The following is an 18,123-nucleotide window of genomic DNA, read 5'->3' as shown; positions in this document are numbered from 1 at the left end:
CATGGTTGTGTCCACGGCAAGCATGTGCCCAGCACACAGCAGACTCTCACACATCTGCCCGACTGAACCACAGTGAGCAGGGAAAGGAATCAGACTTTACAAAGGATGGCAGGGCTGTCACAATTCCGCTCCATTTGGACTCTGGGCAATAAATCCAAGCTCAGTACTTCTCATGATCGTGGGCAGATTTCTCCCCCCGCCGCCCCCCCAACCCCTCGCCAAACGCTCACAAACAGCCAGACTCAGTTGCTTTGGTCGTTAACACAGTTTATTATTGGCACACTTATCAGTAAAGCATACATAAAATACAGCTGTTTTATAACACACGGAGCCACTGTGTCTTTACATGTGTGGAAGAACATATTAATATGCAAATGGAAAAATTAGTTCTCTTATAAAGTTTCACATAAATACACTGGAATTGCCCCCAAAGAAGAATCCCCATAAAAGAACCAGGTGAGGGCTTTACAAAATATTATACAAGAAATATACCATGAAAAGAAACAACAGTCAACTCAGATACAATAAAAAACACAAAAAAGTTTCAGATTTATTAAACTGCCCACAAAATTAATGGATTACATGGCTTGAAAAGATTTGGATCAACAGCAATTTTACAAACGAGTAGGTTCTCGAGGGGCCAGGTGTCTGTCTTTACATAAAAACCTGCCTTGGTGTCTTCGATGACAAAAAGACATTTCTTGTTTCAGCCCTTGGGCTCAACTGAACCAGCTGGGGTTGGAGAACCGACTGCCATTAGCTCACCCAATAATTACCCTGCAAGGCCCTCTTAGCTGTTACCCAATGAAAGAAAAGGTGAAGGAAAAAAATAATAATAAGGATACATTTAAATTACTGTCCAAAGGCTGATTTTTTTTCTTTTCTTTTTTTACTGAAACAAGAAACTCTCAGATGCAAGTCAAAAAGCAGAAAATATTTTACAATATTAAAAAGTCATCTGTAGTTAGGGTCGGCATATAACGAGACCCTGAGCACTGAGGGCGTATTGACAATATGGCCTTCGTCGGGGTGGGGTTGGGGGTGGGGTGTAATTAACAAACACGTGGTTAACACCGAGCCCGGAGAAGCGCGAGCTTTCGCTCTTTTCATTAAGATCAGTGCCACTCTCTGTGTTACCTGTGAAGGCCTCCAGGGAAGGGTCAGGGAAGTTTATTGGAACGATCCTCTCAATTCAAAAAAGAAAAAAAAAGAAAGAACAAAGAAACCCAAACTCAGATCATTGTGGTTTAGAAACAGGTATTTGCGTGGAAGAGTTTTTTATTTCTCCTCCTTCCTCTCCTGCAAGCAAGGATCTGCAAGCGTGAGCGTGCCCCACGACCTACTGACGGCGGGTGCGGGTGCGGGTGCGGTTGCGGGTGCGGGTCAGTGTCACTGGGGAGCCTGGGGTGGGGCGTTTTCTGATTTGGTCTCTTGAGCGGCGGGGGGTTTACTGCTCCACGGGCTGCTGTTCCCCAGGGCCGGGGGGCTGTTGAAGTCTTCCTCGTCGTCCACGCCGTTGGCCGCGTCATATTGCGTGTTTTCTAATCTAGTGATTAGCCTTTCGTCCTCGTCCCCAAACTCACCTCCCATCAAGGTTGGTTCGCCTACCACCATCACATCCTGTGAACAGCAGCTGACATTATTACAGGGAAACCTTGGGACAGAGAAGCTCAGCTTAAAACACTAGCGGGAGGAGCTGGGGGGTCTAGGACAGACACGCTCGTGTACTGTGCACCGGGGGTCAAGTCTCAAAGTCGGGGGGCGGGGGCGAGACGCATATTGGATTTCTACAGGAAATAAACATTGCCTCCTGACGTGGAACAACCACGCGACTTTATGTCCTTAGTGCGCAGCCTGACACCGGAGAACGAGCAATGCTAGCAATCTGCAGAAATAAAAAAATGGATTTTTCAAGATTAAAAAAATCCACGCTTTTAACTTGCCGACGTTGGGGACTTTTAGAGAGAGGGCTGTGGAACCTTCTGCTGGGTGCTCTCCACTACCTCCAAAATTCCGCCACTTTTTATGTTAGGGCCTCTGAATGGCTTCAGACTAGCAGCCAACAGGGGGAGGGTGCCATTCTGCAGTATTCACGCAACTCATTCCAAATGGCGTTCTCTCTGTCCCAAGGACGGTATACATTTTAATTGAAGGCAGAATCTCTCTTTTTTCCACTCAGCCAGGCCCTTTTATGCAGCCAATATCCTTGACATTCTGCTACTTAATTATGGTAATTAATTTAGGTAAAGTTTTCGATAAAAACAATGTTCACACTGATTTGACAATTTGCATAGCTAATTAAGTCATTAGCAAAAACCTGCTGATTGCCAACAAGCCCTGAATTTACCATCTGTTATTTCATGGTGCCTGTCACCTATCCCCACACAGGCAACCCTGCCACCAATCTGGGCAGTCAAGAGAACCAGTCTGTCCAGCTGGTGCCATAAAAGGAAGAAGAAGAGCACTAATTATAATTACATTGATGAAGCTGGCAGTCATCAGAAATGGAAGCGTGCAAGAAGAATCCATCTAATCACTCCTTTAAGCACAGATTGTCCTTCCATGCAAACAAGGAAGCCACCTACTGTAGCCGGGAGCATCGTGGAGGCCACAGCTGGAGAGGCCCGGGGCCCGGGAGGAGAAGGGGGCATACACAGGGCACGGCTCCGGCCTCTTTGTTCAGAGGGGGCTGTGTGGGGTTGGTGGGTGACCTGGGCATGGGACAGGACACCTGTCAGGTGATACTGGATGATACTCGCTGGGCAGGCTGTGAGCAATAATCTACTCAAAAGTGCGGTGACTCCAGGCGAGGGCCCAAGGCCATCAGCTTCCGCCTCTGCCAAAACAAGCAGGGCTGAGCCAGATGCTTTTGGAGACGTAAGGGTGTGTTTCCTGATGCGGAGGCTAATACGATGAAATGCCTTGGTAACTGGGCGAACATTTTGTCTTCACTGGGGCAAGAGAGGCTTTCCTGGGACGGTATAGGAGAATACTGCCTTTGGTCAGGAGACGGTCCATTGGGCCCTCCCGTTTCTTTCTAGAATTATGAAGGTGCCAATTGAACAAAACCCTTACTTGTCGCCTGGTTGATTTTGCAGTGGAAAACCTTGTTTGTTTGTTTGTTTGTTTGTTTGATTGACTGGTTGATTGGTTCCCCTAGAATTATGGGGAGATAATCAATAGATTTCCAAACTGTGTTTTCTGACTAACCGATCTTGTGATTTGATAAACATGATTTTAAAGAGATATGTCCCAGATTAAGTAAATGCCTCAAATATGCACTGGGTAAACTCAGCAAATATAGGTACTGGCAGGACAATCAGAAGTGTGCTTCGAAGAACGTACTGACTATGCAACGAAGAGCCAGACACGACATTGACATGTGGGGAGACTCATGAGGGCTCAAGGTGAGGTACAACATAGACAGAGACTCTGATTGGCAAGAATGCCGACAGGACTGGAGATGGAATGTGGCCTCCAGAGAGGAGGGGACATTATCGGGTTAGCCATATGACCCGTTGGGGGTGTTGGGGACAAAAAAGTGCCACTCGGTTACAGGCAGTTAGGAGACAGTGCTTATGATCAGGAACAAAGGTGGAGGGGGGGAAGAATGGGGCAAGATTGGGCAGAGGATGACACGGGTTCATCTCATTTCATGACTTACGTGCAGCACACGTTGAAAGGGTCGGAAAACACATGCAGAAGGTGTCACAGGGCAGGGGAAGGGTGTGGGAAGTGACCACATGGGTCCGCATTAGTACTGTGAGTCCAAGGTCATCGAGAGAGGCTGGGGCAGTGTGAGGAGGTAAGCGTAATTTGGAAACAGAGGAGAAAAATCAGAAGGCAGCTTAAGCGTGACATTAGAAAAAGTTCTCGACACCCCGGGTGCCTTCATTGCATCAGAAAATAACAGTTATTCAAGAAAAGTACTGTGAAAATAGTGATTTGAGTCACTTCAAATGGGACTGATATAGGCTGGTCATGTTTGGAACAGGCATGGATAGTTGTAAGCATCCTAAATTTCAGAGTGATGCCACATTTGCCTTCCTGATTGTACGAGAAAATCCTTAGCCAGATACATAATCCTGTGTGTACCTGTGTGGATGAGTGACAGATGGCAAGCTATGACAGATGTGTGCCGTGGGCTTCTCATGTGCATAGATACCTGAGGCCGCTTAGGCCGCTATGCACGGGGCTCTACCTGCTTCTTCTAAACCTACAGACTCAAAGAGTGGTTCTCTGCTCGGGCAGTCTCACTTGGTTAGCCTCACACAAAACGAACGGAGACATAGTACACGTTCTGGGCTGCCTCTACCTAGCGGATGTTGGCCCCGTTTTCCCCACCCCCCCATCTTTAAAAATCCCCCCAACGTTCAACATGAGTAGTGAGAGTTGCATTATCCTTCCCGGCTCTGCTATCTCGTGTGTCCCACAGGAGGCAGGGCTGGTCTGTCTGAGGGTAACCCCGGATGCCCTTCGCTCCCCCTGAGGCAGACCTCTGCTCCTCGCCGGAGGCCTGGAGGCGCCACGCCCATTGTCACATCTTCTCACTAATCCCCCGTGCAAGGACCACCAACCTCTGAGGAGGACTGGAAGTGACTCCTTTCAGGGCCCCTCAATGCTTCTCCTTAAATTGGCCAGAAGGGGTCACTGCTGTTGAATGACACAGGTCTCCATCCCTCCCAGGGTTGAGGCTGCAGTTCGGGATCGCTCCTAGCCCCTGCTCATGGAGTGAGAAGCAGAATCCAAGGATTAAACCCTAGTCCTCGCCGGACACGCACGTTTGCTGCCGTGGCAGCCAGGCGGACCACAGCTGTGGTCACGGTGGCACAGAGAACCTGGCCGTGCCTTCGAACGAGGCAGCCCTTGTGCCTGCAGATCGCGTTCTAGTTCAACAGTCAAATCGTGTCGGTAATTCAGTACACAGGGTTAAAAGAGGGGGTCGCTACAAGCCAGACGATGCCTATCGCGGAGGGTCCATTCAGCAAGAGTGCACCCCGAAATGTGCACATTTTCCTAACGTGGCGGTGGCTTTTTCCTGCCCCCCCCCCCCCTTGGCCATCTGTAAGCTTGACTTCATTGAAACATCTTGAATTGCATGGTGCGGGGGTGGTGCTGGCGTTCTGCTCTCGCTTTCTAATGGTGCCTTGTTCTCTCGAAGTCCAAGGGGTCTCACTTCATTAAAAGCCCTCTCGACACAGGGATCCTCCACTACGATGTAGTTGTTGGCTTGGAGGATAGGAGCATAAGGGAGCGGAACAGACTATGTGCCCTTTAAAATAAAATTGAAATGTTTCCGACGAGGCTAGGGATGTCGAAATCTGTGACACACATACTGCTATTCTATACCTGAGGCAGACATCACCAATGGATGGCCCACCAAACCCAAGGCCTCAGAATCCTGCTCAGTGCCGTACCCTGCTGGCTGACACCGGGAGACTGAGCTGGCAGGAGAGACTGAGCTCTTCAGTGACCGACAGGGCCTGGGTTTTTGTTGTGGTTGTTTAATCTCGGTATTGCTGATATCTGGTACGGTGTGGGGCACGTAGTAGGAGCTCAAAACAACTGTTGAACTGAACTGAATTCTTGCAGTCACTGTGCCTTTAAGGAGCAATGCCACAGTTCCAGAATTCTCTGGAATGCACTTCCATTTGCTAGAGGAAACTAACAAATGTTAGTTTCTAAAACTCCAGGAGTAGATGAATAATAGGCTACTTGTGTGCACTTTGGGGTTGATTTATTTATACCAGGCCATTTTCTCTGTGTATTTTCCAATTTAACCAGAAGTGGGCCTAACTTATTGGTACCTTAATAAAAAGACTCTGTTTATTTTTTTCTTTGATTTTTTTTTTTTTTCTGACTCTTTAGCCAGTTCAGAAAACAGAGGTGAGTCTGGCATTATTTAAAAACTATAATTCCTAGCGGTCTTAAAATTAAAATGGTACCTTCCCCACAGGCTGGCCACTCTCTCCATGACCCTTTCTTTCTAGTGCAGTGATGATGAAAACCATACCCTCTGTCTATGGAAGACAGGAGAAGAGTCTCAGTGGCCCAGGTGATTCTCAGGTACTGATGGGGTTGCTTCTAGCCAAAGAAAACCGACCGATGGAAAGTGGGTAAAAGTGGGTTGGGGCCAGATTTGAAAGACACATTTAGAAGTAAGTGGAGAATCCCCATGAAAGAAGAATTCACTCTCACATGGGGAGAGATATGAGGACAACAGACCAAGACAGGGAAAAAGGTGTGAAAGAGAAAAGGTAAAATTGTACTGGTTGAGGGAAGTTAATAAGAAATAGAACACATTTCCGAAGACATGGTATCCAAGGGATAGCCATGAAGCACCACGGAAGCATCAGGGTTCAAACGACAGTCAAACGCCTGGAGACAGGGTGATGTGACAAGGGCAGCAGAGAAGGACACCCACAAGTAATCGTGGAGGGGACGAGGGACGAGAAATGTTTAGAGGAGCATGAGAATTTAAAAGCGATAAATGATCTAACACTGGGCTGAGGAATCTGGAGTCAGGAAGGAAGTAGGCAGACAGGACAGAACTTGGAAAAAAAAAAAAAAAATGGAGATGAAGAAAATGCCCACACGGGCAACGCGCTATTTGGGGACACCCGTCAGCTGTCAGCCTCGGAGTTCAAAGAAGCCCCCTTCTAAGCGGCCCATTTCCTCTGTCAAGACCCAGAAATGAAAGAAAGGGTCAAGAGGTCAGGAGAGTTGAGACCAAACCAAGGGCGGACCCTCCCCCTGAGCTCATGAAATGGGTCAAGTGGCATCCACTGAGCTGCGATTTTAGTGGCCGAGAGTTAATTACCTGAGTCTCAAAACGAGAAGGGCACCCATGTTGGGAAGGCCCAGTCAAATTACAACGTGGAGCCTGAACGCCGGAAGCTAGTTTCCAGTGGAGCACAGGGGTCCCCGGGGATCTTGCCGAGGGCCCCTTCTCTGCCACCAGGCATGGCGCTAAGTGATATTTTAATTAAGCCTCACGTGACACATCTCCTGTCTGTGCCTCTGACGGCTCTGTAATTCAGGCCCCTGTGCAGCGCAGACGCTTAATATTCCTTCCTAATTCCCAGTTTGCAGGGGAAGGTTTCCACGGTAGAGCTCCTCCCGCCCACCCTCCCCCTGCCCTTGCCTGGCCCTCCCCCGCCCCCAACCCAGAAGGCAGGAGCGGCTAACGGGGACTTTCCCTGGGCCCCCAGCAGGCGGAGGACAGGCGGAGGCGGGATTTCGGGCCTAAGAGGAAAGCGAGACTTACAGGTACCTGACTGGACAGACTCAGGTTAGCGGCTGGCGTCTTCTTCTTGCTGCCGGTGCTGTTGGCGGTGTTCCCGGCGCTGCTGTTGGACGTGCTGCTGGTGGAGTTTTTTCTTTTTCTCCGCTTCGTGGTCGGCTGCCTTGTGGGTTCTGCTGCAATACGGACAATGGATGGAGGGTCAGATCTGGGGCAACCGTCACCATACCGTCCCCCCAAGGAAGCTGTGCTTGTAAATGACAAAGAGCACACTCTACATTGTTGCCGTTTCTTTTAGCTTCACGCTAAGTGAAGGGAGGAAGCCGTGGCTTTATCCTTTTAGCACCAAATGGGTGCAACTCTTTTCTTTGGTCTCTAGATCAAACGATTTGTGCTTCACTGTTCGCTCTACCGTTAGACAAGTGCCTGCAGTCTAGTAAATGTATTTTAGGGGCGAGCCTCAAATACCACTGTTAACAGTCGCGTGAAACATATTATCACCATTACAGAATTTGAGAAAACCCTTTTCTCTGGACTGTTGGCTCTTTAGGGGGAAAGGAGGGCTCTGCGTTCCCCCGGGGGGCCTCCGAGGAATGAGAGAAAGGGTTAAAACGAGTTAAGGTGGTAGACCAGCATCTCCCAGTCGGCACCTGGTTGCAGGCCAGCGCAGACCTTGAGATGCTCAAGTACAGAAAAGAGGAAGCATGAGTCCTATCAGCTGAGAGTGTCACACGTAGGGTCCCTAGCTCAGTACAGTTCTCAGGTCGCATGGTTTGGACCCCGGTGTTTAAAGAATGCTGCTCATTTCAAAGTTGCTGGGGGGAGAAGGTCGAAGTGTGCTAGGGCCAGCATCTGCACGAAGGGGAACTAGATCTTTGCATCCAAGTCCCGCTTAGAAACAGAGGAAAATATTGCGGACCCGCCAGCTGAACAACGTCTTAGTGGAAGCAGAGGGACGTGTGGTGATGTGGGGCCGCAGGAAGGTTATTTGTTAACCTATTAGGTGGTGTGAGTAGTACACAATGTTTTCATGTTTGTAATGGTTTCATCTGCTTCATGTGTTTTATGTCATGACTATTGTATGTTCCTGGCAACTCTGTTAATTCGGTTCTATTCTGATCTTTGTTTTGTAAATGAGAAATCTGCGGAAACTTTTTCCAGGCATTTACTAAGTTGGAAATGTCATGTAAAAGCATCCTTTTTGCTAACCCTCTTTTGAACCAGCGCTGATGGAGAGAAGGTGAGCCAGGGACCCAGCGAGAGAGCCTTGTAGCATTTTCTTAAAACATTTATGCGCTTCTGATGGGCAGTGGGGAGGATTTCCTTTAAGGCTCATTTCAAAGGCCACTTAGTCCACCAAATTACCCCTAACATTTGAGGAAGAAGAGGATTGTGTTCCTATTTATATAGCAATTCTTCTTTTGTAAATATTTTGTCTCTTATGTGCAAAGATTTTCTTTTTTTCTTTTTTGTAAACATGATTAATTTTTTTAAGTTTATTTATTTTGAGAGAGAGCACAAGTGAGTGTATGTGTGCAAGCAGGGGAGGGGCAGAAAGAGGGGGGGGGTTGGAGAGAGAGAATCTCAAGCAGAATCTGCACTGTCAGCACAGAGCCTGACACGGGGCTCGATCTCATGAACTGTGAGATTATGACTTGAGCCAAAATCCGGAGGGAGTCGCATGCTTAACCTACTGAGCCCCCCAGGTGCCCAAAGATCTTCATCAAAGGTCCTAACTTGTTTATCTGTAGAGAGTTATGGGTGCTGCTCCTAAAAGTTGTGGAAACAGGAAATAGAATTTTTCCAGCGCATGAAGCTGGAAAAGAGCTGAGTGACACATTCAAAGTCAATCAAATACTTAGTTCCCCTGACAAATAGCTTCTTCCATTACCTCAAGAATTAAAACTGACTACTTTTTTTTTTTTTTTTTTTTTTTTTTTTGGTATCTATATTCCTTCATGAAATTTGGGGGAAATATATCGAAACTGCGTGCTCTGGATTATTCCCATTGGCAGCAGGTAGCTGAGGTAAGAGAGTCATGAGCTCTGGAGACATAAAAACCTATTGTGACACAGGCCTCCTTCATTGATGAGGTATGAGACTGACCTTGGCAAATTACTACTTTAAATTTCAGGCCCTCAGGGCGCCTGGGTGGCTCAGTCTGTTGAGCCACGGACTTCTTCTGCTCAGGTCATGATCTCACTACTCTTGGGATCTCACTGCTCATGGGCTGACAGCTCAGAGCCTGGAGCCTGCTTCGCATTCTGTGTCTCCCTCTCTCTCTGCCCCTCCCCCCTCGTGCTCTGTCTCTCTCTCTCTCTCTCTCTCTCTCAAAAATAAACATTAAAAAAAATAAATTTCAGGCCCTGTATGTTTAAATAGGAAATAATAAGTACCTCAGAAGGTTATAATGAGGATTCGGCAAACGAATGGAAGGTCCGTGAGGGCTGGGATTTCTGTTTCATTCAGGGCTGTACCTCTAGTGACTAGAACAGTGCCTGGCACCTAGGAGGGGCTCAATAAATAACTATTGAATGAATGTTTTAATTAATAAATAATATATAAATTATGTATGCATATGTTGGAAAATACAGGTTCTCAAAGCATTTATTGAGTGAACTATTTTTTCTCATAAAGCCCTATTGATATTGAAAGAGAATATAATTTAAGCACATTTAATGTGTTTGAAAAATAATGCTCTAAATGTCTAAAATTCCTCTAAGAGGGGGATGTAACTATTCTATGTAAAATAATGCCCATTTTCTCAGATGTCTAAATATGTACTTGGCTAAGTCTATCTTCATTTTATATAAAATGCCTCGCCAATTACCAGTGGAAGGTGACCATTATATTTTGTGATTCAGAAAGCTATGTGCTTCGTGTTAATAATTACTCTTTATAAAAATAATTTTTAGCGAATGGATACGTTTTGCTTTTATGATCAATGAGGCTCGACACACGCCTGGGAGTAAAAATGTATTAGATAGAATGACAATTAATGATAACTGGAAGCAGTAATTTCAGAACCTCAGCAGGAGACTATAGTATCTAAACTGCCTTCTAAGGAAGTGAGGAAAATGGAATCTTTTATGTATTCTCTTCATGATCAGAGTACCCTTTGATATTAGATCTATCTTTAAAAATGAAACAATTTATTTATTTTTTCTTTCTTTCCTTTTGCCCTTCCATCCTCCCTTCCTCCCTCCTTTCGTCCCTATAATTTCTATGATTCTTAAGCAAACAAACAAACAAAAAACCAAGCAAAATAACAACAGACTGTGAGAAGCCATCAGTCTTGTCCAGTGGAACAAAGACTAGACTGGGAGACAGGAAACCCTGGTTCTGATTTCGGCTTTGCCAGTGACCTTGGTAACATTGAATAAATCAGTTGACTTTTGTGGGTCTCAGGTCCCAAGTGAGATTGCAGATGATTCCTAAGGATGTTTTTATTTTACAAATTAGATGTCCCCCAGTCTAAATATCCATAATGAGCTACTTTTCCTTCTCACATCATTTTATCCCCAAAAGAGGCCTCCCTCAGAAGACGCATTTTTAGAATGGGAGGGAAGAACGAGGTCGTACCTGGTGGTGCTACCATTCGCTGCCACTTCTGAAACAAGCAGGTCTTCAGGCAGTCTCGTGGACTGAGGTTGTAGGTTTTATGTCTCGACATCAGCTCCTGCATTGGCTCCAGTATTACACACAACTGCAAAAAAAGTTCAAAGACGGTGGCGTTTCGCTACTTGGTAATATCATTTGCAGTAAGTAATGTCAACAGCTGGAAACAATTAGAAAGCTTAAAGGTACTTCTCTTTTTCTCCTGCTTTTGATTTTCTCTGTGCAAGTTTGGAGGAAGAGAAATACTACCAATACCTGATAATGCCCACTTCATTTACTATTATTTATACTACCATGTTATATAGCTGAATGTGATTTATACCCGCACACATGCACGCGTGTGCATATCCAAGGACACATTCTGTACAAACTCTTGGGTGGATGTATGTAGCTCTATTCTGAATTCAAATGATCCTTTCTGGTTAAAGAAGAAAAGCTCTCTTCCGTGGAGCACAGCAGGCTCTGATTTCTACTCTGGTTTCTGCTGTTGTTCCTGTTTGTATAACCACACACTGTGAGTTACAATGCTAGTTTATGTAGATTACGTGGCAGTGAAAGCCATCTTTTAAACTCTGGAGGACAGAGTGGCAACTGCAAGTACTTTTTTGATCCTCATTCTTATCAAGGCCCGTGATGAACACTATTTTATTTTTATTCATGTGCTCGTTTGTATTTTACACATGATGATAATGTCAGTAACATATGCCCACATTAGTTCAGCGTGGGGGCTTTTTCTGTGGCGCTGCACACTGTTGCTTTCTTCCCTCCTTTGGTTAGATTTTTCAGATTTACTTCGGTCCAAGACATCTGATGACAAAGATTAATGAATGAAACGAGAACGGAAATCCATTTAGGATTGCCTTGAACTTTTCTGAATTCCTTCTCCCGTTGGAAGCTCACCAGAATACTGCCACATGGAGAGTGCCGTATCGAAGAAGACAAAGACCACAACCTGGAATGATGCATCCAGTACTGTTGCAATTACAACCACACAGATATTGGCAATGCACCCTCCCATGTGGAAAAACACTAGTTCATTATGAAAGGCAGATGTGCAATCTCGTCCTTCCTCGGCCCATCGCTCCGACTACCCCCTTCCCTTCTGTCATTACTCAGCAGACACGTTGGCTTTTATCCACTGGTTTCCCTCTCACCTGGAATTCTCCCCTCCCCTCTTCTTGGCCAATAATGCCCACTCGTCCTTGCGACAAGGTCACTGCTCCTGTTACACCTTCGCCTTCATCTCTAGGTTTTGCATCTCCCTACGCAGACTGCATTGGGTGCCTCTCTATGGTTCTCTCCATGCACCCAGCCCTTTCTGCTTTATGAATGTACTCATCCATGCTTTGCGACTATCTGCTTCTAGTCTTTCTTCTACTTGACCTTGAACTCTTTGAATGCTGAGACTGTGTCTTTTATCTCTGTGTCCCTAGGCTTGGCTCAAGTGAATGGATGCATTTAAGGTGTCTTTAGAAAGACCGGAGGATTTTTCCATGCCAATGTTCCTGAAAGTATGGTCTAGGTAACACTTCCATCGGAACCAAATGAGTTGATAATTAAAAATGCAGGCTTCTAGGGGCACCTACGTGGCTTAAGTCAGTTAAATGTCTGACTTCTGCTCAGGTCACGATCTCGAGGTTTGTGGGTTTGAGCCCTGCGTGTGGGGCTCTGTGCTGACAGCTCAGAGCCTGGAGCCTGCTTCGGATTCTGTGTCTCCCTCCCTCTCTCTTTCTTCCCCTCCCCCATTTGTGCTCTGTCTCTCTCTCTCTCTATCAAAAATAAATAAACATTAAAAAATTGCAGATTTCCAGGTTTTTCCCCTTCTGTTTCACTGGGTCTGGAGCTGGGGTCCTGAATCTGCCTTTTGGAAAAGCATGCCCCTGTTGTATTCTGATACATACTCCCGAAGTCTGCTGCCCTACATATGTGCTAGGATTTAGAAAAGATACATATAAACAGCAAGACATGTGCAAATTCCCTGTGGTTTCCAGCTTGAATTCCACTCTCTTCTCACTTAACCCCACTTGCCCATGCTGCTCCTCTCTTCTCAAGCCTAAGCATGATAATCAAGATTACCTTCATCTAGAAAACATTGTCTGCTCTTTTTACCTAACAATGATCTAAACTTGACCCAAACCGCTAACTCCGTTGAAAGGACAACTGTAATCTCTTTCCCATTGCAGTTTCTCAGGAAGAAGAGAGGAAGACTTCAAAGCCTAAATGACATGTGTCAGCCAAAGAGACAAAGCCACTCAACCCTAGTGGATCAGGCTGTCAAGTAATGAGATCTGGATGCGTGATGGTACATCTTCAATCTTGTCTATCTTCTTGCTTATTTGGAGTCCTCCCTGAAACGTAAAGTGTTAGTAAGGAAGACCCCATGAAAGAGGGGAGATTCCTGTGCAATGAGCTCCACATTCCCACACCGTGAAGACTCGATGTGGACATTACTCCATTAAGAATTCCTTGCTGGAAATCAAAGTACGTGCAAGCCATAGACGGCCGCAGGTCTCCCCCAATGGCCGATGCTCAGCAGACCAGAGTAAAGGATTCCATAGTCATCTCTACAAACAGAGATAAGGGCGGATTATCCATCAAAGGAGGACCACTGCGAGATGCAGACAGGGTCGGAAGATGTTTGCATCTATTACTAAGCTAAGTTAGTGAGAAAGGAAAAGCTTTCAGGGAAGTTCTAAGGGCTGGGAAAACATTTTTTTTAATTAAAAAACCCCACAACGTTAAGTTTTTGGGCCGTTTCCTTTTGGGCCGTTCCCCGTTCTTGAGAAATGGCGAGAGGTCTAGGTATGGATTTTAATTCCGCACTAGGTATGCACCCTTGGGGGAGTCCCTGAAGAGTGCCGGGGCTCCGTCTCACCCGCAAAACAATACCCATCTTGTGTGTTGTTGTGAGAATTTGAGGTAATATGTCTGACACATCAGAGGTCAACAAACCGTAGATATGACAATTACGTGTTAACAAGTACAGCACAGACAGTCAAACAGATGACATTTCTATTACTTTACATCCACAAGCATTTACTGCGCTTTCTTCTAAGTGTCAGGCACTCTTGCTTTGGCGCTGGGGACATAATGAGGATAATAGGATCTCTGCCCTCAGGGAGTCTTCAGCCCCCTTCGGAATGATTTCAGGATAGTAAGAAAACTCCTCGAGTTTCCATGTCAAGCATCTCCGGGAATCACATCTCTGTGAAGCAGGTATTTTCGTTACATGACAAGTCAGATGGCCAAAGTGACCGTTGTGGACCCAGAGGGGCCCTGGGCAGGATACATGCTGGCACACAGGAGAGTTGCCTTTATCCTGAGAACCTGCGAGCTCATCATCTACTTCTTTTTGTGGTGCCTTCCTTTCCTTTCCTCTCTGGGCTTTGGGGCAGCACTTTTTTTTCAGGGGCTAATCCTCAGGATTGATCCCTCCCCCTTTAATGTAAAAATACTTTCCCATCCCGGCAACCCACCCCAAAGGAATTCGTATCTCTGAATACTAATCAGGAATCCCCGAAGCCATGTTTTTGCCTTCCAGGGGAGGGTTCCCAGGCTGGAGAGGCAGCCTTCCCCTGGATTCCTGTGTGCAAACAAGCGAGCCTGCTGTGGAGGTGCTCTGGCTTTGCTGGGCTGCATGCTGTAGGTGGCGGAACTAACTCAGACAAGAGCCTGCCTTCTCAAGCAGCAAGCCAGTGCCTTCGGGCCACAGCCAAGGCCTGGGGCGTTATGAAAGGAGATCAGGAAGACAGCTGGGGGAACGGTTCCCGCAGTCACTGGCCAGTTCCTTCTGGAGCCAAGATTCCCGCTGTCCCTGGGGTCTTGGACCCCCCTGAGAAGCTGGTGCAGGCTAGGCAGCCTGCCTCTCGAATTTTGTACAAAATATCTGGAGGTTTATGAACCAGCTTATACTCCCAACCATAGACTCTAGGGAAAGAGTTCCCTGTGTGTCATAAGTGTAAACCAGGCTACGGTACACGTGCCTTTTGCTCCACCCCACACACGCACACGCGCGAGCGCACACATCAGTCGACTGCATGTTAATGGAGCTAAGCATAGTAACAGAGTCCTTTGATTTAGAGGCACAATTTCATATGCAAACTTGGACCTGCTGCAAAGGTCTTAGTGGTTGGGTCCCTTTGCCTGAAGAGGAAGGTCCCAGACAGCATTTGTGCAACTTCTGTAGCACCTTGCACGCAGGGTTGTCATTTAGTTTGGTTTCCTCCAGTGGTGGTGTTGGGGGGGGGGGGGTTACCAGGAGGAATTCTAGAACACTGTGGAAGGGGGCAGGAGTCAGCAAGGCTTGAGATCTCATTTTGAGTACGAAGCCCCTGAACATTCAGCCCTCGCCAGGTCCAGCTAGGATCTCAAAGAAAGCTATCACCCACCCCAGCAAAGCTGCAAGGACACCTTTTTGCAGATTTAGTGAGAATTTTAAGCTAGGCTTGATCTCCTTATGCTTCTGACTTTGTGTTCTGGGATTTTGGCCCCAGCACTGACCCTTGGGTATGGAATCAATGCCTGTAGCTACAACAGTGACTTGCTGGGTGAGTAAAAGGATAGATGGATGGAAGGATGGATAGATGGGTAGATGGATGGATGCGTGGATGGATAATAAACAGCTTGGCCAGATTTATAGCAAGGAGTCATTTGCTAATAGCAGACAAATCAGGCATCGTCCCGGGGGCTTAGAGGTGATGAATTTGTCCATTTGATAACCAATTGCCTCCTCTATACAGAAGGCTTTGCACAAATGCGCATGCATGTACTCAATTACTACATGTCCAGACCAGGTAGGAAGATCTCCTACCTGGGACTTGTCACAGTAACAAAGGGCCGAGCAAATGTAGACAGTATTGTGTTTTGCTTTGTTTTCATCGGACGGTTCTCCCAGAGACATTTGATTCTCCTTGTTCTTCTTGTTCAACTCCCTGCCCAAAGCCAGTCCCAGAAATAGGTGATGTTTGTCAGAGGCGGCTCTGGCGAGGAGAAAGCTAACACCCTGGGGCTGGCGGTTGGCTAACTCCCAAACCTAGGTCCCGTCTACTGCCAACATTCTGATCCACTCTTTTCTGGATGATGGATGACATCCTCTGAGCCTGAGCCACCTAGTCTTTGTATATAGGTTTGCCCAAGGTTACTCTTTCTTTTTTTTTTTTTTTTTAATTTTTTTTTTCAACGTTTATTTATTTTTGGGACAGAGAGAGACAGAGCATGAACGGGGGAGGGGCAGAGAGAGAGGGAGACACAGAATCGGAAACAGGCTCCAGGCTCTGAGCCATCAGCCCAGAGCCCGACGCGGGGCTCGAACTCACGGACCGCGAGATCGTGACCTGGCTGAAGTCGGACGCTTAACCGACTGCGCCACCCAGGCGCCCCTCAAGGTTACTCTTTCAATGCCAGCTCAGGCCTTTCTTCATGTTGTGAAGACCTCCCCTCATTCCCACCTAGAAGACTTCCCCTCATTCCCAGTCCTTTTAACCAGAGGTTGGCAAGCTACAGTCTGTAGGCGGAATATGGCCATGCTTACGCAATGTTGGTAGCTGCTTTTGTGAAGTGACACCAGAATTGAATCGTTGTGACAGCATTCATATAGTCCGCAAACCTGAAAATATTTACTATCTGGCCTTTCACAGAAAGATTGCTGACCTCTCTTCTAAACCGGTGCTGCTCAAAGTAGGTGGTCTACAAACTCTTTGTTGTGTTTCCGTGACAGGATAAGCAGCTTGAGGCACAGTGTAATTCAGTTCACTGCTTCCTTCACTGAGAAAATCTTATGTCAAAAAAAAAAAAAAAAAAAAAAAAGTCAGATGAACTAAACAATGTGTTCAACAATGCAGTTGATTTATATTCCAGAGCAAGCTTCCTTGAGTTTACAGTCTGGTACTGGCCTGAAAACCACATTTGAGTCATACCAATATGACCATTAATGTCCTCCAAGGTCCAGCTCAAAGCCCACATCTGTCTTTGACCATCCCCGCCCACAAGGGACTTCTGCTTCTATAGCACTTATTACTAATCTAGGTACGTCCTCGTGTTTATATTTGCATTGGGAATATTCCTTTCTTGTGGACTTGTTTCGTCTGCTTATCTATAGCAAGCCATATTTCATTTTTCTCTCCCTTCTATTTAACACAGTATTAGGCATACTCAAATATTTGCTGAGTCGTAACTTAATAATCGCGGTGGAGTATCTAACCTATGCCTGTCCCTGGAGTACATACCTGACGTATACTAGATCATTAACCCTCACCAGCTACTGGCCCACTTCCACAGGTGAGGAAACTCAGACTCAAAGCCATTAAGTCACCTAGAGCTGATAGTAAAGAGTGTGATTCCTATAACGTACCCAAGGTTTTACAGCTATTCGAAGGGCAGAGAAGAGGTTCGTAGTCAAGTCTGCCTGATTCCAATGATGTGTTCTTAACAACAAACTGTTCTGTTGTCTACCTTTCTACATATGAGTGGCTTAAATCGCTACTAAGATACCAAGTTCAAAGGCTCTCTCATTGTGAGGTGCCTGGGTGGCTCAGTCAGTTCAGCGGCTGGCTGTTATGTGCAGGTCAGGTCATGATCTTGCAGTTTGTGAGGTCAAGCTCAGTGATGACAGTGTGGAGCCTGCTTGGTATTTTCTCTCTCTCTTCCTCTCTCTCTGCCCCACTTGTGCATGCTCTCTCTCTCTCTCGCTCTCTCTCTCTCAAAATAAGTAAATAAACTTAAGAAAAGACCTCTTCCTTAAAAACATGCGTGCGTGCACACACACACACACACACACACACACACAGGCTCTCATTGCCTTTATATGGCTCCCTGTACACGGTATTGACCTCTATACAGAGAGGTAGGTCATACACGAGGGGTGCAGGCTTTGGAACCAGATTCATGTGGGTTCAAACCCCCAAGTGTGCCGTTTACTACTGTGTTCTTGGCCAAGAATTTAGCCTCTTTGAATCTGTTACCTCATCTGTAAAATGGGGATAATGATACTTATCTTTGACAGTTTGAAATAACGTATTTAAATATTTAATGCAATGGCTGGCACAAGGCCAGTACTCAAAGGATGGAAATTGGTATTATGATAAATACTAGTGGCATCAATGGCTCCTCTGAGCCAGATCAATGTGTGATGTGATTGGTTAGCTACTGGGGAGTAAATCATTTGGTCTCCTTGAGACTTAGGGGGTCACTAGATATAATATTCCAAGGGGTGTTAATTACAATTACATTGCATTTTAGCGGCTGATGTCTCTGATAAAAACCCA

The 18,123-nt window shown here is 46.3% G+C and overlaps 1 protein-coding gene across 11 annotated transcripts in view; it reads right to left on the bottom strand.

The window, feature by feature from the left end:
* Positions 1 to 250: 250 nt before the first annotated feature.
* Positions 251 to 18,123, bottom strand: part of LDB2 (LIM domain binding 2) — a 383,786-nt gene continuing 365,913 nt past the window's right edge. For 2 of the 11 annotated variants that reach the window (XM_045474451.1, XM_045474459.1), the window contains exons 6-8: positions 10,826 to 10,949; positions 7,268 to 7,419; positions 251 to 1,620 (exon numbers count right to left, since the gene is read on the bottom strand). In XM_045474451.1, the coding sequence (XP_045330407.1) occupies positions 1,390 to 1,620; positions 7,268 to 7,419; positions 10,826 to 10,949 (507 nt within the window). In that variant the 3' untranslated portion in view covers positions 251 to 1,389. Of the gene's footprint in view, positions 1,886 to 4,577; positions 4,721 to 7,267; positions 7,420 to 10,825; positions 10,950 to 18,123 lie in introns of all 11 variants that reach the window. The other 9 variants (XM_045474456.1, XM_045474460.1, XM_045474458.1 and 6 more) reach the window with 9 other exon arrangements.

This window comes from Leopardus geoffroyi, chromosome B1 (assembly GCF_018350155.1).
Source record: "Leopardus geoffroyi isolate Oge1 chromosome B1, O.geoffroyi_Oge1_pat1.0, whole genome shotgun sequence".
Lineage (NCBI taxonomy): Eukaryota > Metazoa > Chordata > Mammalia > Carnivora > Felidae > Leopardus > Leopardus geoffroyi.
Note: the sequence above shows the minus strand (reverse complement) of the source record. Positions and strands in the feature narration are given on the sequence as shown.